The sequence below is a fragment of the Cheilinus undulatus genome, linkage group 21 (assembly GCF_018320785.1).
Source record: "Cheilinus undulatus linkage group 21, ASM1832078v1, whole genome shotgun sequence".
In the NCBI taxonomy this organism is placed as follows: Eukaryota; Metazoa; Chordata; class Actinopteri; order Labriformes; family Labridae; genus Cheilinus; species Cheilinus undulatus.
The window spans coordinates 12,254,592-12,280,747 of NC_054885.1; the positions used below are offsets into that span (position 1 = coordinate 12,254,592).

At 38.5% G+C, this 26,156-nt stretch overlaps 1 protein-coding gene across 3 annotated transcripts; it reads right to left on the reverse strand.

The window, feature by feature from the left end:
• Positions 1 to 37: 37 nt before the first annotated feature.
• Positions 38 to 20,807, reverse strand: pdgfbb (platelet-derived growth factor beta polypeptide b). 3 transcript variants are annotated; one of them, XM_041817609.1, is made up of 8 exons: positions 19,918 to 20,807; positions 11,395 to 11,491; positions 9,784 to 9,837; positions 6,660 to 6,853; positions 6,385 to 6,564; positions 5,474 to 6,242; positions 5,216 to 5,366; positions 38 to 2,897 (listed from the first exon to the last, which is right to left on the reverse strand). In XM_041817609.1, exons 1-7 carry the CDS (start codon positions 19,981 to 19,983, stop codon positions 5,218 to 5,220), a joined length of 1,509 nt encoding a protein of 502 aa, XP_041673543.1. In that variant the 5' UTR covers positions 19,984 to 20,807; the 3' UTR covers positions 38 to 2,897; positions 5,216 to 5,217. The 3 variants fall into 3 exon arrangements, with proteins under 3 accessions (XP_041673543.1, XP_041673541.1, XP_041673544.1); XM_041817607.1 differs by having other exon boundaries at positions 5,211 to 5,366; positions 19,918 to 20,806; XM_041817610.1 differs by having other exon boundaries at positions 5,211 to 5,366; positions 11,399 to 11,491; positions 19,918 to 19,936.
• Between the last annotated feature and the right edge of the window lie 5,349 nt (positions 20,808 to 26,156).

Consider the following 26,156-nt stretch of genomic DNA (forward strand, 5'->3'; position numbering starts at 1 on the left):
TAAAACTGATCTAAAGATTAAAAAAACACAAACAAAGAAGTTTTAAGCACATCAGCTTCTTATGTCCTTATGAAAATAGCATTAGGTGTCCAGGTTATCACAAACATTCAGTTTTTCATCATTTCCTACAACAACAAAAAAAAAATCAATAGACATTATCAGTAACAGTTTTCAGTTGGCATTAAAAACAAACAAGCCATTTTTTTCAATAACTTAAGATGTTTTGGCTGAATATGAGTTATTGGACACAATTAGCATTACCAGTGTATCTACAGGAGGTTGTGGAAATACGAAAACAATATCTACATGACCTTTTTGTCCTTTTTGTGGCTGATTGACTTGATTGTTTTGTCCCTTTTGTTCCTGCCAAAAGAACGTTTAAAAGCGAAAAATGCAGACGGCTAGTAAGTGAAAATATGTTGTAGGTGGATGTTTCATCAGTCCTCAAAAAATAATTAGGATTGATTCTAAAAAGAAAGTTGGAGAGAGACAGAAATGGGTAGATGCCCAATGAGTCTATGTTTACACTTTTGGCCATTTATTTGCACAAAAATGGGTTTTTGGGTGCCTGAAATTGAAAGGTTCTGAAAATTCTGAGCACAACAATTGAAAATGCCACCTATTTTCATGTAAACTGGCAATACGGTAACCTTGCAGATAATAGAATGGTTAGAGTTGATGTCTGTCATCAGACATGCCAGCATGCAACATTAGAGACAAGTTTTGTCTTTCTGATTGGCCCATAATGAATGTGGCAGACAGGTTTGTCCAGTCACCCTCCAAAAATTCTTTTGAAAGGCTCTGCTCTCCCCAAACACCATGTATGGGCTGTCGCCCAGAAAAATGTGAAATATATCCCATGCGATGGATATGGGCAACAGGCTATCCAGCAGGTTAGCAATACGAAATTCCCTCTGAAAACAGAGATTTAAGCCAGGCATAGACTGTGCGATTTCAAGCCATGACCATCACTCAAGATTTATGTGCTCACACTATATGGCCTGATGGTGGTGCATGACCTGAGTGCTCACACTGCTGAGGTTGAATTCAAATCTAGTCATATCTTCTCTCTCTTCCTCTTTCTTTTTATTACACTAACAAAAGATGTTGCCCTCCATATTAACTGGAGGCATATTTTCCTGCCTGTTTATTTCCTTTATCCTAGAAAGTCATTCCTGCTGTTTTCATGATGATTAAAGACGTTGTCTGACAGTTTACAAGGGAAAAAAATGCCCAAAAGTTGAGGATTCTGCTCGTAGCTCTGCTCTCACTGTGGGAGTGTGTGCAGTCATATGACCAAAATATCAACCCATTCGACCAGTCGGGAGTAGCTAGTCTGGACATACAGTAGTTGGGTCATGGTGAGCATCATGACCCCCTGTATAATACGTAACAATTGACACATGATCGGATTGAAAGTTGGAGCAGTTCCCAAGTGAGTCTTGCGACTTAAAATTTGAGTCGGATGAAATTCGCACAGTGTATCTCCAGCTTTACATTCATTTATTTTACAGCTCCAGCCAACAGCCATGTTTAAGTACATGGACTACAACAAAAATTGCAGATTTGTGAGTTCTGTCACTTGGAGTTGTAACCCACCATATCGTTCGTCCAGAAAACTTCTGAGTTAGCTGTTTTTGTATGTTACTACTGCACCATTTTGCGGAATGAGGCATGTGAGCATGCGTTTGTTGTTTCATTACAAAGCCATAACACCAACTGCTGTCCAGCACTTTCAGTCATTTTTGCCAATCTATGTGGACGGCTGTAATAAACAAATTCCCTTCTGAATGCAGAACTATTTGAAACTGATATAGAAATACAATTTAGTTGTCATCACACCATTTCCATGTATATGTAGCCTCACATCCAGAGCTGAAATACAGGTGTGTCACAAGCTGGTACAAACACAAGTAACACTTAGGGTGCACGAAACTAGCACACATGCACACTTTTCTGACCTTGAAGTTAAACACTGCATGATCCTGAGAAGTCGCTGACGTTCTGATCCTCTTTAAAACCACCCAGCCATCATAATACATCATTATGTATCTCAGCCCTGCTGTGTTTGCAGTATTTGTATAAAAAAGAATAGGAAGGGATAAGAGTTATAAATAGAAAACATAGCATGACAGGTAGCAGGTGTATTATATTTAGATAGCACCTTTTTAAATGTAAAAGCTTTCAAATGAAGCATCTTCTCTTTGTTTTCATGATGGTTGTTCCAGTGTTCACAATGAGTTAAATATAATTAAATATGCTAGAAGAGAGGCTAGTGCTGTTTTAGGGAGCCAATAAATGATATCAGGCAATGGTTCTGACAATCTACACAACTTTATCTTCCTAACACTGAGCCCTCTGTGTGTTAGTTCAATAACACATGGAAATACCACAAATTTCAGTCACATTTTCTTGTTGCTGATGATTGTCCATTCACAATAAAAGAGTCTTCAATGCACCAGAAGAATCCTGTCCATGTTCTGCTGAATGCACTTTGTAGTCCAGTCTGAAAGTCTTGCAGCAACAACCTTGTCTTTTTTAATCCCGGCAAGATATTCTGTGTCCACTTTCCAGTGCAGTTTCTCTCTGTTGATATCAAAACAATGTTTCCAGGAGAGTTTAGAAATTGCACTTTGTTCCACAGCTCTACAGCGGTTCTGTTCCACTTGACAGTCTTCAGGTTCCACATCACTGTAGAGGCAGGTCAACCTTTTATTTTTATCCCATCTTCCTCTTACCGTCCACACAGGTGTAGTTACAGGTTCACTATACAGTCATTAGTAGTGTTACGGAGGAGATCTCTCACAGGACGAGCGGGTTACCAACAGGTGAATACACACGTACATGAAGGGAGTCACTCTGCTACACATCTGGATCAGAAAGTTCACTTTGTGGCCCTGAAAGAAAAACACAAGGGTTCAGTCTATGGAGGTCAGCATAGACATGGTGAAGTAATGATAATCTCTTTGTAAACCCAAATACTAACCATTACTTGAAAACAATACTTTTAATGCCTTATCAGAATAGATGACCATTTGCAAAAAAACAAAGGCAATTTTTTCTAGTCATTTTTAAAATCTATAATCAGGGTTAAAGGAGTAGGTGTCAAAATGATTTACAGAACTCAGCTAAAATAAGGGATGTTCCTAGGCAAGTAATTTCAAATTCAACCTTAGACTAATTGACCAGTATAGAATTTAGAAAACACTCAGTAAACAGTTGTAACTGAGCACAACTTATTAAAATTCTATGCTGGTAAATGATGGAATTTGGCTAGCCAAATGTGAACATTAGCATTGCTAGTACCTACAACCATTGGTGCTCTTTGCTGGGGAACATCTAAAAACCTGTGATCGATGTGGTATAACATTGCTCCGGTCGATAAACCAGTTTAACCCAACACAGCCACCCAGGTATATTTACAGTCACCAAAGCATTTACTGAGAACTTTTTGACTGACTAATTTTTAACAATAATTTTTATTTAGCTATCACTTTAACATTTTTCTGCAGTTTCTTACTGCCAATATTGTTCTATACTCATTTCAAAAGTGACTGATTTTACTTGAGTGTCTATCAGAGGCAGAAAAGCACACAACTGTGGTTTCATTTTACTACAGAAAAAGTACTGGTCTGTAAATCTACTCAAGAAAAAGTAAAAAGTGTTTAATATAAAGTTTACTTTTAGTACTGAGTACTTGGAAGCTACTGATGAGTTTTACAGTAAAATATAATCTTTTCTTATGACAAGAAAAAACAAGAGAATAGGCCTCCAACCAGGTCATTCAGATAAAGACACACCTCTGTAATAAAGTAAAAAATACCCAGAAAAATTGACAGTGTTAATTAAACCCATATGAAGTTAGATTTAACACTAAAATGCCCTTTTGGATCATCTAAAATCCAAGGTGGGGATTCTAACTCAGTGGATAACTTCTCCCATGGTGAAAATGTGTCTCATATCAAAAACAACAACAATCCACAGGAAACATGACCAGAAGAACTTAAAACTTGTGGATCAACACTGTAAAATAACTACAGCACTGATAAAAATTCACTCAAAATGGAGTTAAAATTACAATTTGGGAGCTAAAATTAACTACAAATGAGATTTCTGTGTACAACTGCTGTTATGGGATGTAATGTATAATCATTCTCCCGCTTTGTGCTACTGTGTATTCAACAGAGATGGAAAGTAAGTAATTACATTTATTCAAGTTATTGTAATTGAGCAGATTTTTTTTAACTTGTACTTTTTCAGTTGTTTTTTTAAAAAAAAACAATTTTACCTTTATTTGAGTATATTTCAGGGGATTTCAGGTACTTCACTATATCTTATAAAGCATGAAGTACTGAGTAAAAATTAAACAATAAAAGCCAAAATAAGAAGGTCCAAGCTTTCTGTCCACAAGTAGAGAATGATCAGTAGTTTGACTTTCACAACATATGGCTGTCAGTAGCACATAACGAGAGATTGATTCCAGGTTTCATGACAAAATCCCAGTAGCATTCTACCTTTAGGTTTAGTCACACCTCATAATAAACAACCTAATAGAGATGCTTATGCTTTTGTATTCCCTGGGTATCAAAGGGAACTACTCAGTACTCTGAGTAAACTTTAAATTACTTACTTTTTACTTTTACTTGAGTAGATTTATAGACCAGTACTTTTACTTGACCTTGAGTAAATTTTAAACAAAGTAAATGCACTTTTCCTTCATATGCAAGGACTGTAAATTGACTGAAAAACGGACAAAATTTGACACTTTGTGTGTGTGATCTCATTTCCTGTGGATTTTAGAGGATAGTCCCAAAAGGAATTTTTGTTTGTCTAGTCATGATACATATGTGTACCAAGGTTCATGCATGCTGCTCAAACTTGTTGACGGGGCTCCTGATTACCAGGTTTTGGGGCCCCGTTTGGGCCATTTTTTGAGTGAGATGAATGGAACCACCATAACCTGAAAATTTTCACCAGGATCTAACAAGCCGTCAAATTTGGTGAGTTCTGGAGCATGATAAGGCCCCCAAAATGCATTTGATTTGCCAGAAATTAACAAAAATAAGGAGCTTTAAATTAAGTTTATAGTGAATTACATTCAGTGAATTAGAATAAGAGGTGAAATAATAAACCTTATTTGAACATTTCATTTTTTAAATCAAACTTCACCTGTTAGAACGCTCACATCTTAAGCACTAGATTCAGCTTACCTTACTTCTACATTAGCATTGCTCTCATGGCTGCTTTGCTGATCCGTTTGCGATTCTTCCTCATCCTTCTCTTTGGACGGACTGGGGGTACGGGGCCAGCAGGCGCTAAAGGCTGCCGTGTGGTGGTGGTGGTGGTGGTGGTGGTAGGTGTCGTTGCTGTCCAAAAATAATTTCCACATGGAGATAATCAATAAATTTTCCCCTTTTTCTGGATAACAGTTTACAGTTAAGACATAGAAATGTTGGTTTTAAATGTCCCATACCTGGTTTTTGTGTTGTTGTCGTTGTTGTATGCAGATGATGATGGTGATGATGTTTACCATGCATGTGATGGTGACGACTCATGTCCACTGCTTTCTGCCTATCCTCCTCCTCTTGTTTCTGCTGCTGTCTCAGTAACTCCTTCTCTTTGTCCAGCCTCTTGTGAAGAAGTAGAAGCTCTTTTTTCTCCTGCTCCAGTTTCTCCTCAATCAGTAATGTCCTTGCTTCCTCAGGAGTCTCATTGCCCCTTTTTCTACCAAGTTCTCGCGGCTCTGGATTTGGCTCTTTGGTTGGTCGGAATCTGGTCCCAACCCTTTCAAAGCTAGGCGCCTTAGTTGGTCTGAATCTGAGCTGAGGATTGTGGGTAGCAGAGTAGGAGAAACCACTTGTGTGGCCCTTTGATATTTTGGATTGGTCTTCAGGCATTAATGGGCTTTGGGTTTGTGTATTCCTGCTCCCTTCAGTATCCTTACCATGAGAACTGCTGACGTTATCCAATGAGTAAACAGCCGTGGTGCTATTCAAAACATGGCCATTCCTCCTTTCCACATTCTCCAGATTATCTTTAGTCCCATGGAGTCTGGTGGAGTTTGTAGCCAAGTGTGGAGAGAGAAGCGATTCTTCTTTGGCCAGGCTGTATCCATGTCGGGGCTGGCTGAAGGAGTCTCCTCTGGGGCTCCAGTTCTGCTCCAGGAGATCCTCCAAGTGGGCACGCTGGTTTGGCTTCAGCTCATCCCACTGGTGGAGCTCATCCTTGGAGTGCACCTTGACCTTTGATGATAAACAAATTTTAAATAAGCTCCACCCATGGATCTCAACAAAAGTAGTAACACGAGACCTTAAGGCCTCAACAGCAGCTCTACTGCTTTCCACTGCAGTGCGTTAAAGTCACAGAGATGAATTCATACTGTACCTGTGTGTGTCCATGGCTAAGAGTCTGGTTTCGATGCTGGTTGTGTTGTCTGCGAGATGATTTTCTCTTTGGCACAGAAGGACGAGGAGAGGGCTGACATCGACACTCCACATGATCAACCACCGACACGACTGCTTTGGCATAGGTGGGTCTTTTGTTGACGTACTCTACCTTCATTACCTAGAAAGAGTTAAACACATAACTCTCAGTCACACACGCGAAAATCTTACAGGCGCTTGTCAATATGTGATGGATCAGCGTGTGTGGTTGGCTACCTGCAGGTATCGGGTGTGCGTGACAAAAGGGACGCACTGCAGGCTCTTGGTGTTGCAGCAGCCAGAGCAGCGCTGCACCTCGACACACGGCGGCCACAACAGGAAGTTGGCGTTGCTGCGGTCCAACATCGCCCGTGTAACCTCAACCACCTCAGTGCGAACTTTGCACAGAGCCTGCTGAGCTGGCTGAGCGTCTGAGGGAGGAGACGTGACAGCGTGTGAGCATAATGGACACCCGAGCACTCATGTTGTCACATTTGACTTTTTTCTGCAGGTTTCGTCATGTCTCTGGTTGTTCTGTTCATCTTTGAAGTACCTTTGTTTTAGCACTTTTATTTACATCTCTTGTTCAACCATATTTCCTTGCTGTTGCTTCATTTATTTTTGCTAAACAAAAATATCACTCTTCACATCTCTGGATGTTTGGTGTCTCTTTGAAGTTACTTTTAAAGGGTTTTTTGCACAGCCATCCTGTCTGTTGTCTGAACAAATCAGAAAACCTTGAAGAGGTTGTTTCAGGAACTTCAAAGCTTCCATTTTGAAAGATTTCTAGTTTGATTTCAAGTCTAATGCTTTAGACTGAAGCATTTTTACATAATTTTTATATCTTTAATTGTGCAATCTGATGTCAACCAATGCCTTTTTGCAACGATCTTTTGTTAGATCTGAATTGTTCTGATTTGTTTTTTTTTGTTTTTCAAGCATTTATTTCAACTGTGGTCATATAATTCACATTTGGTTGTTTTTGGTCTGAATGAAACTTCTTTATCTCTATTTGTCTCATCTGTTTTATTCCTTGCATATTTCCTTTTTTAATTATGGTTGTTTGATTCTTCTATATGTCGCTTGTAAGGCTGATTGGTTGAATTTAGCTCTCTAGTTGTTTTTTGTTCTTAGTTTTTGATCCATTTAAGGCAAAGTCTGTTAGACATATCTTGACCATTTGTGCCTCCTTATTGTTCTCTTGTGTATTTTTTTAGGGATGTGCAGTTCTAGATTTTTGCATATCTGAAATGTCAACATTTAGAAATTCATTTTAGCTCAGACCTAAAACTTTGGCCCTCAAAACAGACGATCAAGTTTAAGGTAGTGCTGCACAGTAAGTCTAATTGCAATTGAAATCACAATGTCAGGCTTTGTAATTACATAATTGTACAAAAGGCTGCAACTATTTTTGCATTGCGTAGTACTGAAAAATTTTATAAAAATGCGTGCAGAAAGGCCTTTAAGTTTACAACAGTGCCACTATTGCAATTTTTGGAAGTACTTTTTAATTTTAAAATAAGGGAAAACATTAATTTTTTGGAAAGTATAAAGTTATTCTGAAGGCAGTACAGTTAAAACTTAAAATTTTGGATTTTCTACTGCTACTTTCTGCTACTTAAAATGCATTTGTTTTGAGTTGAGTAATACACACTTCAATCTATCATTATTCTCTGTATTTTCCTTGATAATTAAGCAGAAAGACTTTCACAAAACTATTCACACAACTGCAAATCAAAGTACTGTCAAGTAAATTACAAAGTGCATGTAATTACCAAATTCCGCGGCACTAGTTTAAAAATGAACAAATTTCTGTCCTTGATAAAAACAAAAATTTAAGGAATAATGATGAAGAAAGAAAAATGGCTACCTGCTGATGCCAGTATTATGCTAATAATATCATACTGTGGTCATTCTATGTTTTCGAGCAAAAAACGTTTTTTGTATTTCCTGTTGTTTTGTTTCTCTTTTAAGTTGTTTAATGTAGTTTAACTTTATTGCAAATCTTCTCATTTGATGTTGATTGTGGTTGCTTTATATGCAGATGATACGTTTACGTATGTTTTAAGTCTATTGTTGTTTTGAAACTCTTGGTTATTCATTGCTTTTGCGACAACTTTTTTCTGATCTTTGCTGAGTTTTGTGTTTCCTTGTAGTTGGTCTTTGTATTTTTGCAGATATTTTTTCCATTTCTACTTGTTATGTGCATCACTGTGGTCGCTTTATATTCTTTTGTAACTCATATTTGCATCAGATGTTTTACATCTCTATCTGTGGTTGTTATTTTTACATTTTAAGTTATATTTATGTCTTTTTGGCAGCTTAACTTAAAATCTGTGATCATTTTTATGCTTTTTTTGCATGTGGGTTTGGTTTTACATTGTTTTTTGTGCATTTCTTGTTGCTGTTTTTTGCATCTCAAGTCATTTAACCTCTCTCTGACATTCTGCAGGTCAAACCCAGGGGACCCCACTGAACCCTCGGCCCCTGAACCAGGATGCCCAGCAGGTCTGTTTAGCAGTTTATCTTGGTATGTAAGTAAAATTGGATGTGTCTTCACTTAATGAATTGCATTTGTTTATAAATGATATTCTGCTCTATTTGACTATAAAAAAAACTAACCATTTATTTTAAAGTATCCTTTTCCTCTGTGTACAGGTTTGTTAGAACAAAACCTTAAGTATAAAACATACAGTACATAGCATCACGGTCTTCTGAAAATGCTGCCTGAAGAATTATCTCTATTCTTTCCATCAATATTTATGGATAAATTCAATAAAACCAACAATATTGCACTAGAACCAAGGCCAGGGTTGATTTGCTTCAATTGCTTTCGATCAAACTTTTTATTGTTGCACTGTCTGGAATACAGAAACAGTCAGGTAGGCTGCTTGAGCTCAAGGACACATGTAGGATACAGGGCACAGTTCACACGAGGATTAATGTGGGATCATTAGTATCTCCTCATGCTAGATGGAATCCAGCAAAGTCAGCCACAGTACTGTAGATTGATGTCCACTAATTCAGACATCTGCTTTATCATGAGAGTGAGAAAAAAGGTTAATGGGAAGGATTTTAGCGTGTCACTGAAGCCCTACTTGTCACATCAATCAATCCCAGGAAACTCAGCCGCGGTCATCCACTAATGAGGATGGAGGACTTTACATTCATGAGGAGAATCAGGAATCCTGCATACCAGCACAACAAAACCCCCTCTAAACGTGTTTACAGGTTGGAATAATCTGATGTTTTACTAATGCCCAGGGAACTGAATGTTTTTCAGACATAGTAACCATTTACAACACACTCTTTTAAATGACAGCCTTAAGAAATTAACAGAAAAGAAGAGGGCTGTGCTCACCGAGGCTTCTTGGTAGTCTGTGACCTCCAATGGCAGAAACTCCATCCTCCTCATCTGAGACAAACCGAGAAACAAATTTAGCATTTTACTGATGTGAACACAGCTATTTGTTCATAACTGGTCTGTCCCTGCAGAACTGTGTATTCGTTTTATTTATCTTTAATGTTTATTTGTACAGAGACATGTATATAGCATGTAAAAACAAATCCACACACAATGGGCATCTATAAACACAACCTAACTGGTAATGCCTATCTCAAGATGGGCATTTAAAATACATCGAAAAACAACAACAAAAGCACGAGAGACAGCACAGTAGAAACTCAACTACAACAAACACATATATGTATACGATACAAACAATGAACAGTATAACAGGATACATAAGATCATAAATGACTGGTTCCTATGGGGAAAAAGGCTTGCATTTTAACTTTTTTGTTCTTTTGTCATGTATAACAAAAGGCACAATTGTTTCGTGTCATGCTTGAACAGGATTGCTACCCCCCTTACCAATCCCCCATTGGTCTGGTTTTACATTAATAACTTTGCTTCATGCCCGAGCACACTTTAGTATGTACACATTTGCAAATCCACCAAGAAGAAGACAGAAGAAGCAACCATGGCAGGCACCCATGTCCATTTTTATTGACGTTCAAATTGAATAATGAAGTTTATGCTGCTACTATGAATGTTTTTAATATTTTTAGACACCAACAATGAAATTGAATAAAACACAGTGTGGATACAACTGTTCTTGAAGAGATATGACATGTTGTACCTCATGTTTGAGCATGGTTCTGCTCACATGCCCCATTAATAAACATGAATCGTACCCTACAGAGTTTCCCACACTTTGGCAATACAAAGGTAGACAATTACAGTGCCTATAAAAATATTCAAACCCTTAGATGTTTCACCCTTTTACTGATTTTTTAAAACAATCATCACCCCCTTAAATGTCAAGGTGAAAACAGATTTCTTCAAAGTAATGTCAAGTAAACAAAATTCTGTAAGTTAAATAAGTGATTAGATAAATATTCACCCCTTTAAAGTGTCATAATTCAACAAAAGTCTAGTCAGTTGGTGCCTGTAGCCTCACAATAGTGTATGAGAGTATCTTGAGTGATTGTAGTATAAAGACACCTGAGTCTGGAAGGTCCAGTCACTGCTTAATCAGTTTGCCTGACTACCATTACACCATGAAGACAAAAGAACACTGCAAGCAACTCAGCAAAAAAAAAGGTTACTGTGTAAGTCAGGGGATGGATACAGAAATATATCTATGGGTGTGGCGTAAATAGTAAATGGGGTGCTACAGTACTTTTTACAAGCACTGTATGCAGCAGTCTTTAATGTAACCAAGGACAAACATTTTGTGCCTGTCATGGCTGGATGCTGACTTTTACAGCTATAAAATGTAGCTTTGTGGCTATAAAAATGGATAAAGTATTTTCTTCATTTGAAACCCCTTCAACCCATTTATTTTGCTCAGGTCACAGATCACAAGGGATGGGGATAGTGGTGTGGGAAACTGTGATGGTATCCAAAACAACGCCGCCATTACTGAGTCTGTTTCCATCATAATTAAAAGAGTGAGCTGGTCTTTACCTACGGAGTCAGAGAACAGCAGCAGCTGGAGGTCCTCTATGGAGGAGATGGGACTGTTTCTAACCAGCTCCACCAGAGCTGCAGGCAGAGGCTCCTCCTGGAAACACCAAAATATCAGAATTAAGATAAGACATTACTCCAAAACATCTTTTGAAATCATTACAAGAAAAAAGAAAAGTCCCAGATATATTTAAACCATGCACAGGATAGCATGAGTGGCTTTTTGAGATTTTCCCACCATGTCCATCCTGCTTTTGGCATCAAAGTTTTCCAAACAATTCCTCAGAGGAAACAGAATATGACTGCAGAAAGTCTGCAACAACCATTTCACACGTGTTAGAGTGTGTAGAAATGGAAACTTGAGCCTGTTTTTGCTCCGAAATGGACAGGACTTTAAATAATAAGACTTACATAACAACAAAATCATAATCTTGATGCTCTCTTGGTCTGTTAAAAGGTTTGGTTGCTCCAGTGAGACCTTAAAACAGGTTTTAAGGCATAAACAACCAGGTTTGTGCTACAGAGGAAATACTTGTGGGAAATACTTGTTTGTGATGGCTCTCTTTTTCTTCTGGGATTTGAAAATAGCAAAAAATATTTTTAAAAGATCCTATTTGACCACATATTTTCATAACAGCAGACCAAATCTAAGCAGCAGCTCTACCATGTGATTCTATAGACTGAGTGTGAGTTTAACCCGCTTGTCATTAATGGGTATGACAGGCAAAGAGAGAAGGAGGGGGGGAGTATTAACCAAAGCAGACACACAATGGTCACTAAGAGTGGGGTGAATGACTATTGGCGTTGTGTCTTCTCATCTGCTAACATTTAGGGGTCAAAGGAGTCAGGAAGGAGTCAGGAAGTGGGGGAAGGAGTGATAGAAGGAGGAGGAGAGGAGGAGGGAGGCGCATCTTAAAAAAGAGGGATAATGGATGAATAAAAGATGGGTTAGGATAGACAAGGATCAGAGGTGGACTTCCTAAAAGCCACACAAGGATTTTATATCGCTCTTTTAACTTGTTCTAGTTAAAACTGTGTTTGTGATGCACTACTGTGGTTCAGCTGGTCTGAGTCTTGAATTGTAAAGAGGTTAAAGCAACATTGTGTCATAATTACCAGTATCAGGATTAGCCTTGCACTATTTAAGTAAAGAATTGTAATAATTTTTATTTACTGTGTAAACACAGTCCAGGAAAGCTGCCATCTTTCTGGCAAAATGGAAAACTGTTCTGTGGTCAGATGAATCAAAATTTGAAATTCTGTTTTTTTGGAAATCATGGATGCCATGTTTTGTGGACTAAAGAGGAGAAGGACCATCCAGCTTGTTTTCAGTGCACAGTTGAAAAGCCTGCCTCTCTGATGGTATGAGGTTGCATTAGTGCCAATGGCATGGGCAGCTTACACATCTGGAAAGAAACTATCAGTGCTTAAAGGTTTAGAAGTTTAATATATTCTACCGTTCAGACAGCATCTCTTTTTAGGAGCGGCTTTGCATAAGTCATCAAGACCTTGCTAGACCTCATACCACATCCATCAAAACAGCAGGGCTTCACAGTCGAAGAGTCCTGGTACCAAACAGGCCTGCCTGCAGTCCACACTTTTTACCAATAGAAAACATTCGGCGCATCATGAAATAAAATAACCAGCAAAGAAGACCCTACATCTGACATGAATGGGACAACATTCCTCTCCAATAACTTCTGCAGCTGGTCTCCTCACTTCCCAGACATTTTCAACCTGTTGTGAAAAGAAGAGGGGACGCTCACAATGGTAAACACGTCTCTGTCCCTACTTTTCTGAGATATGCTGCTGCCATCAAATTCAGAATGAGCTAATATTTTTCATGAAATGATAAAATGTCTGTTTTAACATTTCATTGTTTATGTTCTTTTGTGAATAAAATATGGGTTAGTGATATTAGCTAATCATTGCATTTTTTTATTTACATTTTACACAGCACCCCAACTTTTTAGGAATTTGGGTTGTATATTATCCGAGGTGTATCATACGCATGAATTTAATTTCATTTAACTTTTGTTGAATTGATAAATCAATCACAAAAGAACTCTTTTAAGTCTAAGTAAAAACAGATTTCTACAAAGTAATGTAAATTAAATAAAAAATGTGATGTAAAATAAATGTGCATTAATATTTACCTCCTTCATGTCATTATTTAGTAGATGTAGTATTGGCTGCAATCACAGCAGTGAGTCTGTGTGGATATGTCTCAATCAGTTTGCACATCTTGACACATCAATTTTACTCCATTCTTCTTTGCTAAACTGCTTAAGCTCTGTCAGGTTGCATAAGGATGGAGTGTAAACAGCCCTTTTCAAGTCCAGCCACAAATTCTCTATTGGATTAAGGTGTTGGCTTTGACCCAGCCTCTCCAGAACATTCCCCTTGTAGTCTTTAAACCATTTTTGCGTGGCTTTTGCTGTATGCATGGGATCATTGTCTTGCTAGAAAATAAATCTTCTTCCAAGCTGCAGCTCTCTTGCAGACTGAATGAGATTGTCCTGCAAGTTTTCCTATATTGTACTGCATTCATATTACCCTCTACCTTTACAAGCTATCCAGGGCCGGCTGCCAAGAAGCATCCCCACAGCATGATGCTGCCACCACCATGCTTCACAGTGGGGATGGTGTGTTTGTGATGATTGAAGTGTTGGTGTCAAAGCATTTTGGTCTCATCAGACTAAAGAACTTTCTCCCACTTGACCATGGAGTCTCTCACATGCCTTTTGGTGACTCTAGTCAAGAGTTAATTTGAGTTTTCTTCAAAGTGGCTTTCTCTTTGCCACTCTCCCATAAAGCTGTGACTGGTAAAAAACCCAGGCAACAGTTGTTGCATGCAGAGTCCCTCCCATCTCAGCTGCTGAAGCTTGTAACTCCTTCAGAGTAGTCATGGGTGGCCTCTCTCACTCGTCTCCTTACATGATCACTCAGTTTGTGAGGATGGCCTGATCTAGGCAGATTTTCACAAGTGCCAAAATCTTTTCATTTCATGATGATGAGGGGTTTTGTATCCATCCCCTGATTTATACTTTTCAATAACCTTTTCTCTGAGTTGCTTGTAGTGTTCTTTTGTCTTTATGGTGTAATGGTAGTCAGGCATACTGATTAACCAGTGACTGGACCTTCCAGACACAGGTGTCTTTATCCTACAATCACTCAAGATACAATCATACACTATTGTGAGGCTAATAGCACCAACTGACTGGACCTTTGTTGAATTAGGTCACTTTAAAGGGGTGAATATTGATGCTATCACTTATTTTACATTACATATTTTTGTTAAATTCACATTACTTCATAGAAATCTGTTTTCACTTTGACATTAGAGTTTTTTTGTGTATTTTTTTGTCAAAAAGGACAGTTGAGCTTTAATATAAGTCGTAAAATCAGTCAAAGGGCAACAGTTGTGCTTAATTATGAACACAGCCCCTCCACCTATGAAATAACAAAATTACAGATATATATAAAATTCCAACAGCTTTTGGGAATATAGACTGTGTTCCATTTTGCCACCCATCTCTTTTTGTCCATGTGAGAATCCATTCAGGTTGTGTAGAGTTTAATGAATCCCTACAGGGAGGCTGGTTTCAGCCAAAGGAAGCAGCCATCCAAGCAAGAGCGTGTATTCTCATCCTGCCTGTACGACACGCCATTGACTTTCCTCCATTGTTGTTCAGCTTTTCAGAGAGTCCCACTGTACAGCAGGGAAATGCCTGCTGTATTACACTAACATCTCTGTTTCTGAGCTGCCCGTGCCCCAGAGGAGTCATCATGAGGATTTCTTTCCCTTTGCCAACCGGGGCGAATCTGCTCGCTTGGCTAATTGTGTCTGATGTTAATTATAGGATGTGTGCCTTTGTTTCGCAGTGGTGCCTGCTGTCACGGCGATTTGTGTCTAAGCAGGAAACACTAAATAAACACTTGGAGTCTGATAAACAAAACAGATGTAAACACATTCAAAAGACGCAGACGGAATGTGTAAATCATCACGGATTGTATATTTAACTACAGGGCGAAGATTGTGATACACTTAGAGATATCGATGCCACTGAACTTTTCTTGCATGTTATCGTCACATGATAATTTACCTGCAGCCAGACAATTTTTGGGCTGATGAAATCAAAGTTGTGCATTGATAGCCAGTAAAGCATTTTGGGAAGAATATTGCTCAAAGTATCGTACTAGAAGAACTGAAGGTACATTAACTTTATCTTCTTTCAAACGGCCCTCTTGCAGGGGAAGATTATATTAGCTCTACATAAGAATAAACCCAAATTTGTCCAGTTTTAAGGCTGTACTTTGCATTTGAGCTGCAGTGATGATCCTCTTTTTAAGTCTGAGAATCGCCCCATGTATCCTGTGCCTTCCTACGAGGTTTAGAAAAACCCTTATTTGACATAATCCAGCATCCGCAGCACGCAAACCCACCCCCTGGAGGTCTGTTGGACATCTTGAGGAATGCCAGGTACAGGCGGAGGCTGCAAGGGGCAGGAGGAGGGGCAGGAACATCTAATCGGACATAATTAGGGGCTTGAGTTTGCTGCCGGCACAGCGGCAGCAGCAGCAGCACGTGTGAGGTTTCACATGTAGCCTTTAAAACTCTGCTTCCACGTGCACAAGGCTGCAAATTGAGAATAAATGTGGCATTAAATAAATCAGATTTTTGATGTAATTTAGCCATAAGGTAAACAAATTCATCACAGGTGGTCCATGTTTCATGCATATTCTAATTATACTGCACATTTTATGATAGTTTCCTTTCAAATTAAGACTAGAAAACTTAAGATTAAATGTTTAATATATACTTTCAGTTACATTCTTTTTATAGCAAGCCTTTCATATGTTTCTATCGTCCCATAGGTGCTATGCTATAACTTTAAACTGAGACTAGGGGGAATTCCTGCTTGTATACATCAAAGCCTGTCAAATTTTGAGCTTTCTCTAACATGTGCTGCCTACAGAAGCCATAAAATAAAAAGACAGGATGATGATGGGAATTTAAAGCCATCCATCATAAGTGTGTTTAACTCTTTATGAAGTAAAGTGAAGTAAATTACACATATACTCTAAACTGTGTTTGTTCAGAGAGGTGAAACGGCTTGTGACGCCTGTTTTGATAAGATCAGACGAGGTCTTATATCTTAAAGACATTTCTGCTTCTTTATTGTGACTAACCTTTTATGTATTTTTGCCATCTGATTTGTTTCCAGAAGCCTCTTGGTCATAGAAGAAATTCACAAAACGTCATGCAAACGGAAGAAACAATTACAAGAACTGAAAAAGGGGCTGTACCCTAACTTTGACTTTCAATTCAGAGAGTATCAGGACTTACATCTACAGACTATGTTCAAACAAAAGAGGCCATAGCTGGCATTGTCCAGCCTAACTTGACCTATAAAAGACCCTTAGTCTAGTTTTTTTCTTTCTGTCTGACCTCAGCAGACAGTCACACTTCGTGACTCTATCCAGCACCTATATATCCAACATCTGTTTCTTGATTTTGCAAGTTTTAATGTTAAAAAATGTAGCGTGTTTGGATTAAATACCATTTTTACACATCATCCTGATGTGATTGAGCTTTGGGCAATGACTACCTCACCAATACCAGTATGACAGACATAAAAAGCTGTAAGCCAATATCGTTGTGATACGTGTTTAACCATTCATGCATTTTTTATTTTAAGAAGGGCCACAGTAGACGTGAGTAAACAGGGATTTTCATCATGCTAGCTGTGCTAGCACTGCTGGATTTCAATCTTCTTTGCTGGTTAACATTCACATTAATGTAATGAATGTCATCAGTGCTTCAGTTATCCATGACTATAACCTGACACAGCGTACATAAAACTTTATCCTAATTTTCTAGATCAAAATAGTGCTAAATCACACAGTTCCTGTGAGGTGCTATCGCTGCTTTAAGTTCCCATTGTTTACTCTGGATTAAAGAGCATTGTGGCAGCATAACAGTAGCCTTAACCAGAGCTACAGCAGGTACTAGTGGCCAACGACTGTGCTACATTATAGACAGAGCCTTTAGTCAGGATTGTGGGCCTGAACTAATTAAGAAATAACATTAATGAACTGATCCAACTTATGAAGGATCAGACCTTAATTTAGCCCGCATCCCTACAATAAAACTAACAGTGTGACCTAACAGTGAGTGACATGGGAACGCATCATTGACAAATCAGCTTTTACAACAATTTCTATTGTAGCATCTCAACAGCCCATGAGCAAATAATGCTGAGCAATTATATTAAATCCAAATTTGGGTTTCTGCAATTTTCATATCACGGAAGGTGCAATATCTCTTTAGATAAGTAATTTTTTTTTAACCTAAAATGTGTTTTAAAATGGCAGTTAAATGCAATCTTTTTTAGCAAGAATGTTATGATTAAAGGTCCTTGCACACCATGCAAGTTTTTTGTGCAAATATTTTGCGCAAAATATTTCTTTTTCAAACCTGTAGCAAGTCAATTTAAGCTTCCACACCAGCAATGTAATTTTGCTGGGCAAAATTTCAGGGCGGATATTGTTTTTTTTTTGTTTGTTTTAATTGGTTGATTTTTTTTTTTTTTTTTACAGTTTTGCTCCAACAAGCACACATCATAGAAAGTGCATAGAAAAACACAATAAAATTGGCCTCTGAATTATTTGCATTTTCGTACTGTTTCTTTCCATTGGTCTAAATGTGTAAAAGCCTTAAAACATGCAACCACTCAAGTGTCCAATTTTATAACAGTTCGCAAAAAATCCTGTTCTCCTTGTTTTCGTAGATCCAACCATCTATTTTCTATACCACTTATCCCGCTTGGGGTCGTCGGGGCGGGAGCCTATCCCAGATGTCACTGGACAAGAGGCAGTAACACCCTGGACTGGTCGCCAGTCAATCACAGGGCTGTTGAAAATGAGAATTATTATCCACCAAGGAGGTTATGTGATCGGCAGGGTTTGTTAGTTAGTTTGTTTGTTAGTTTGTTTTTTGTTAGCATCATAACTCAAAAAGTTACAGACGAATTTTGATGAAATTTTCAGGACATGTGAGAAATGGCTTAAGGAAGAAGTGATTAGATTTTGGGAGTGATCCGGATCACCGTCTGGATCCAGAAATTTTTTTAAAGGATTCTTTACTATTAGGAGATAGGGCTAATGGGGGAGGTCTGCGCTCTCCGAGTGCTTTTCTAGTATGTTATCATTCCCCTCAAATCAACAATTCATATCAAATATGCAATACGAGTCACAATAATTGCAGTTAAATATATCGTCCAATATTTTCACAATATTGGGGAAAAAGTCGCAGTTAGATTTTTCCCAAAATCGTTCAGCCCTACTAGCAAAGCGACGCAATTTGGTGCAACGTCATTACCGCGTCACCTGATTGTTACTTGCTCTCTGTCGCTCGCATCTAGAAACAAGGAAAGGGGGAAAAGAAAAGGAATCAGTCGAGTTGGACAGGTGATTTCTGACGATCTTGCAGGTTGCTCATCATTCGCATGATATCAGCAAAATCACCAATGCTAGCTAGCTTGCTTGTGGTGAATATTTCTCGCTTTCACACACTGACTCAGCCTGATTTCAATTGGAAATTTTTGCAGGAAAAGGCCTGGATAATGTCGTTCTTAAAAAAAAAAAAAAAGCTTCTTTTAGTGGCAATTGATCGAAATTTCCTGGACTTTTGCATGTGTTTTAAATATGCTGTATCAGTGGAACTTAGGATACTGATATCAGTTTTGAACAACTATAATCATCTCTAACATTCCTGCCACAAACTTAAAAAGGCGGATTTTTAGGTTAAAATATAGTAAGATAAAATACTTTCAGAGTTTGAAGACAGCATCCCTGCAGCATTAATTCAACAGCACGAGGATAAAGTTTGATTTAAGTGAGGCTGACAGGATTAATGCTCAACATCTGCAACAGCATCCATGAACGCATCACTTCACCACGTGGAGCAGGCAGCTGTTTCACAGCCTCTCATGGCAGCCTCAGTTTCCTGCCTCCTCATCCTCAGACACACAGGACGACCTCTGCATGTGTGTGCCCCTGGGCATCCATTCATAAGGCCAGTTAATGGGAGGAACAGCAGTCAGTTAATGCGAGGATACAGCCCTCTCATAAAGGGGATGAGATGTTTTAGTGAAGCAGGTGCACTCACTCCAAATAAAAAAAAAATAAAATAAAATAAAAACACCTGAATATGATTATAATGTTGGCTTGGGTTGTGTTTGATAGGGGGACCACACATGCTGCTAACTAAAAATACAGTACAAGCAATTGAAGAATTGCATAAAAATGGATTTTTACATGCTTTTTGAACAATTCTTGGCTAAGTTTGAACACGTATTGTTAAGCTAACATGAGGGCATACTTCGGGTACATGTTAAATAAAAGTTTAGCTTGAAATTTTCCGCATTTTATGAAACTTATGTGTGAATGGAGCCGAGACCTCTCTTAAATTCGCTGAACAGCTCTAAAAAAAAGTTCTTGTGATTGATGCAAACTCACCTCGGCGACGCCACACCGCAAACACGCCACCAGCAGCGCGAGCAGCAGCTGTACCCACGAGCTCATCTTGCTGCCCAGCCTCGAGCCTCTTCGACGGACCGGGCATTTATGGAAGCGCGAGAGTCCCTCTCTCCTCAGCACTGCGCGCGTGGGGACAGCGGCTCGCCCTGCGGAACTGCGCGCGCGTAGACGGCTCCTCTCTCTTTCTCACTGTCGTCTCTCTGCAGCAGCAGATATCCGAAAAAGGAGAAGAAACAGACGAAGAAGATGAAAGTGCTCGTGCACGGTAAGCAACGAAGTTTCAAGTGTTAAAAAAGCTCCTTATAAAATGATAAAAATCCAAGTTTTTTGTTCTTCAAAGTGATGTTCAGTCTCTTCTTGCGCACAACCTAGCTTAAACGCACGTTTTCGGCTAAAAGCGAAAAAACAAAGCAACACATTCACTAAAAAAGATGAATTCACGACATTTCCAAACATCAAAGGTCCAAATTTGACACCATGAAACTCTCCAGGTTGCTCACAAAGTAAGACAACTTTAAATTATTCCTCCTGTTTTGGAAAAATAGGTTAAAATCCACTCCAGACCTCTATTTTTAACCGTGATGTTTCCAAAAGTATAAAAAGTCGCTGGTCAGCTCGGTTGTTGGCGTCCTCTTCTTCCAAGGAGTCTTATCAATAAGCAGAGCTCTGTGTGGCTCGGTGCCCCAGCCCTGGACCTGCCTGATTACGCAGCGCTGATGGTGATGGTGCTTGGTGGTGGTGGTGGTGAGGGTGAGAGCAGATCTCCAAGAGTCTGCTGCTGTTGGCTTGCTCCTCAGTATCTCTCTCCCGCCCCCTGCCTGAAGAATGGGTGATAATCTGCACACAAAGGGTCTGCAAAGGCCTCACACCAGCAGCTCTGAGCAATATTTCCTCTGTAGTGAATCATTAATGCAGATATTTCTGAGGGCTGGGCCAACATGTGGGTTTGTCTGTTGATCTCAATTCTGTTTTCTCACCGCATGATCTGAAAGTCTATCAGATCTGACCATAGAAATGTCAGCGCTAAAGAGCAATGGTCATAAAGTGATTCGGGTCTTCTTTCAAAGTATTTCTTCAGGCCTTAGAACAGTTTCATATATTTCAAAGAGAATTATTAGCCTATAACTTTTTTCAGCTCTATTTCAGATATAGATTTTTTACCAAAACAAGTGAACAGGTTTTATTTATTATTCCTTTGAGACCATAAATATGCAGAGAAAAAATACAATGATGTATATCAGGTATATTTTTGATTTAATTCCCCACAGCTGTTACAAACACCCAAACCACTGAAAGAGAAAAAAACTGGATTGGTTTAATGTTTGTTCGATCAGGGAACAGCATATCCTCCTGAGACCTGAGCCTTTGTTTGGAGAGTTTTTTTTTTTTCTCCCACTTATTTGGGATAAATACAGTCAGATAAGTTAAAATACCAGTCTTGTCGCTGATCAGGAATTTCTTGGAAATTTTCCTTTCCAAAACCCCCAAGAATTCCATAATTTAAAAAATGTCTTCGAAAATTCGTGAACATATTTTTAAAGTACCCAAATATTTCTTTAGATAGTACTCAAATCTCTCAGTGAAAAATCTTCATAAAGCCTGAAAATGTAAAAAAAAAATCCCCCAAAAATTCATATGAATTCCTGAAAATTTCAAGCAAATTCCCAGAATATTAAAGTAAATTCCCACTTCAAATTCTTAGCAAATTCTAAACATTTTCAAGAAACATTCTCCAAAATTACATGAAAATGATGAAAATAACCCAAACCCTCTAAAGTTTTCTAAGAAAAATGCTGAAAAATTCAAAGGACAATCCTGGAGCCCAAATTCCCAATCCAACTTCCCAAAAATTTGATAATAATTTCCCCACATTCCCATGAAAATGCATTTAAAAAATTAAAATAAATTTAAAGCCATGAAACCCTCCAAAGTATACAAGCGCATCCTCTTAATTTCAATAAAAATACTTTGATAACTTCCAAGCAAAGTCCCTAAAATATCCAAACAGCAAATTATCCCAGCATTTCAAGCAAGTACCTTAAGGGTGTACTCACACCAGGCCATCTGTATCTGTACAGCAGGATCCCAGTCCAGTCCACATGTCTGACCAGGTCCTGGCAAAGTCAGGCTTCAATGACTGTGAGAGGATTTTTGGTTTGTAAAATAAAGCTTCTTCTCTTGTTTTAGTCACAAACAGCAGCTCACAGGATAACAAACACCTTTCATCCTCCGTGTGTAAAGGAGAGTGCCAAATACGCGGACAAGTGTGTGCCGGGGTTAATCACACGGCTGATTTAACCTCTCTTATTAAAAAATTATAATGCGAAACTATCATCCACTGAAATAACTTACCTCTAATTCTATTTCATGTCACCAAGAAGTGAAAGTGGTAAAAAAAAAACCTTTAACTGAACATTTAATCCTGCTCTGGACACATGAGAGCTTGTTTGGTGCATCAGGCATCCAGGATTATGCTGAGACAAGGCACAGTTCGTGGCGCATAAAGGAATGCCAAGGGGACTCAGGTAGTATAAGGACACACAGAGGAATGATTGTAGGGGCTCATACGAGTTAAAAAGTCGGGGTTTCAGTCAGCAGAAGTGCTTGGAACTCTGAGCAGACTCCAGATTATATGCTGTGAGCGATAACTCTCCACTATGAACCGCTTTTTCTCTCTCTCTCCTCATTGGGCTCTGTATAGTTAATGTAGCTTATTCCAGGTCAGGGGAAATAATTCTGTGACTATTTTACAGTCTAAAAAACAACACTTATGCATACTGAGTCATCAACGGTGGATGCTTCGTGTGATGACGTCGGCGCGTGACATATCCGTGCCCAGGCCCGGATGCCTTGAGCAGTGTGAGTGCGGGCCAAAGGGGGGACAGGGGAGGGGGTCGAATGGGCTTCAGCACAGTTAGAATACGGCACGGTACTAATGGCCTAGTACACCCTAAATTTGAATGGACATTTTGAACAATTATTATATCAATTCTAATACCAAAAATGATTGCTATAATGTATGAAAGCCAAAATGTAATGTACTCATATGTGGATGCAGGGTCTTAGGAGGATATTAGCATTAAACTCATGCTGCGTTCCAGGCAACCCGTAACTCGTGTTTTTCCCACCGGTAACTCGTGAAAGTGCACTGGAACGGCAGTCGAACTCGTAACTTCCCACCCCTGGAACGCTTTCAGGTCGGAACTCGGAGATTTCAACTGGGAAATTTCCGAGTTACGGGTTGCCTGGAATGCAGCATCCGTAATGGAGAATATAAGAGCCCCAGATATATGCAGCTATAATATCTCAATCGCCCCCTTGTGGCTGGCTATGGTATTGGGCCTGATCTCACTCTTAGAGGCCAAAAATGGCATATATTTGAAAGAAAGAAAATATTTTAAAAACATGTTAACTAGAAGAAATGTCTATTTATTTTAGTTTATTTGAAAGTCTGGCCCCAAAACGCCCTCTGAGTAAAAGGCTTATGCAAATGTGGATTATGGACTCTGCTTTAGACCATTAATTCAGTGGTTATCATTATCTGTTGGACTCCCCTGTCAAATTAAAATACACGGTGCAACAATACTATGCTAATATTATGCTAAAGAGACAGTCATGCCCTCTGCAAATTTTCCTTACCATTTTAGAATTTATCTCAAAAGCTGTCTGAAAAACTGCAATTCTTCTTCTTCTTCTTTCCGAGTTAAAGTGGCCACTCTTGTCTCATTTAAAGTGTCCAAATTTTGTCTTGATTGAAGTAACACCAGAAAAACCTAGCAGGATGTGGCAAAAAGAAGGATCTAGCCCTCTTTATGCACTGATGAAGCCAAAATAAAGATCTGAATCATATTTTTTTCCTGTTTTTTGTTTTAGGTATTGGGATATCTTGAGATTTCTGCGTGGACTTTATTTCGCCTTGCCGCATTAAGTTCAGGCCTCCTTCCACTTTTGGAATCATTGCATTAATCTATGGAAGCCAAAAGAGGACATGCATCCACCAATATTTCACAGTGTTGTTGTAAGTCTTTGAATGCAGAATTTTAACCTGAAATGGAGTACCAGCCCATTGAAATCAAGGAAAATAAATGCTTTATCCCCTCCATCACTGAATATGAATAGGCTACAAAGTGTTTTATACAAAACTAACCAATTAAAACTGTGTAACAGGTAATCCTTTACCTCTGTTAAAAAATAATGGACCACTAAGGCTAATATTAAAACCTGTTGAAAGTCCAGTAGTCTGCATTTTTCAGATAAAATAGGCTGAATTTTTAAGGCTAGCACATCAGGTGACATTGGGTGCAATTTGTGCATCACGTTATTCAGCAAATTAAAAAATAATAACAGGAAAAAGTATCCAGTTTTGCAACTACTTTGTAAAGTTACTTACAGCAGACATGAATGTACAATTATCCTACACAAATGTAGGACAGGTGTGTTCACACTGCACACAGCAACAACAACAAAACAGCCAAAAATGCACAATATTTTAGCCCACAAAAATGCAAATTTGCAAAGCACAACAGACATTTTTGTGTCGCAAGTATGAAAATATAGTTTAGAATATGATGGTCATCTTCTTGGCAGCAGTGAGTAATAAACTAAACTCTTTACGTAGAGCAGAGTGCTGCAACTAAATTGCACCACACACAGTCTCAGCATCATAATGCACTCTCTTCCACTTACTAAACCTAACCAGTGTTAAAGACAGATTGAGAGCATCTCCCAGGAAAAACAAAGTTACATGGTAAAAAAATGGGGAGGACATTTAATCAGAGATCTTCCTTTACCATTATTCCCTTCTGATACCAGAGTGGTGGGTATCAGCCAGTACCAAGTCGGATACTGGACCTGCTGATCTGTGTAAAACTGGCTATTATTTTAGCCCTACAGTGAACTCAAAACTTGGTAATGTACAGTCACTGCCTCCAATCTTTGCTACTACGTCTTGTCCTTTGCATGATGCATCTTCAAATGCTTTATCAGGTTGCTCTTGTTGAAGGTGTCGACGGTGGTGGATTTCCTCGAAATTACAGCCTTGCATACCGTACATGTCGCTATTTAACTCGTCTGACTTTCAAGTGTAAAGTACTGCCAAATTGCTGACACTGAGCTTGCTCCGTTACATACCACTATTAAGTGCTTCTTTGCTGCTCTAAAATCAGTAGTTTGTGTTTGCAGTGTTTCCAAGAAGAATTGATTCACAGTTTATAATGCTAGCAGATAGCATGGTTAAATGAAGCAAAACACAAAGATAAACAAAACTGTTGTGCCAATACCCGCAATTCAGCAGTATCAGAATTATTTCCAATGCTGTATTGAAATCAGCGCAGTGGAAAATTTAATGGAATTTAAAGGTGTCTAATTATTTTTTCAAATTAATGTCTTTTTTAAAAATCAATTTAAAAGTGATAGATAATTTATGATTAATGAACTCAAGCACAGCTCTGTTTATAGCTTAATGAAAGAAACATTGTACTTAATGGTAAATAACACACATTTATATACAACACTGCATACACTTTGACTTTAAATGTAGTGAGTATGGACTTTAACTTAAGTAGGTCTTTGGACCAAGCGTTTTTGACTTGCAATTTCATGCAAATGATGATAAAATTGTGTATCTTCCTTCACTTTTATCTTGTAGGCTGTAGAAATATAAACTGTAAAAATGTTTTATTTACTTTGATTTCTGATAATACTATATAAATGCATAAATTATGTATAAACTTGTAAAACTCTTTTAAGGACTTTAGCTCAAGTAATCTTTGAATGCAGTATTTTTTACACAGTTTACAACATTTAATACTTCTGTGTTAGAGACTGTAACAAGTAGCCAGTGTGTATGTTAAACTTCTGTTTGTTATGCATGAATATCAACAACCTTGTTGCAAAGACTGATGGCTTCAAATAATCATCAATGAATAATTAAAATGCTTTCGATAATAATTAACCATCTTCATGAGTTAAATGCATCACCATGCTTCCTGATTTGCATTAGGATTTTTATATAAACTTAAATCCACTCATTGAATTTATGAAATTTAAATGCAATCCCCTTTAAACTCCGTGGAACCTATACTTATCCTATCCCATGATCCTAAACTCACCACATTGCATAACAGACCTTTATACGTGGAGCTATTGTGGGGAGAGGTCACAGGGATAGTTGCCATGCCAACTGGCTCCTCTTGTTACTTCAGCATCACTGTTAGCCA

What these genes read in the sequence shown, in the direction of transcription:
- pdgfbb (XM_041817609.1), bottom strand. Translation starts at nt 19,983, where the DNA reads ATGAGCTCGTGGGTACAGCTGCTGCTCGCGCTGCTGGTGGCGTGTTTG. An exon ending in TGCGGTGTGGCGTCGCCGAG is followed by an intron (nt 11,492 to 19,917) that starts GTGAGTTTGCAT and finishes TGGTGTTTCCAG; the next exon opens with GAGGAGCCTCTGCCTGCAGC. An exon ending in CGCACACCCGATACCTGCAG is followed by an intron (nt 6,565 to 6,659) that starts GTAGCCAACCAC and finishes AACTCTTTCTAG; the next exon opens with GTAATGAAGGTAGAGTACGT.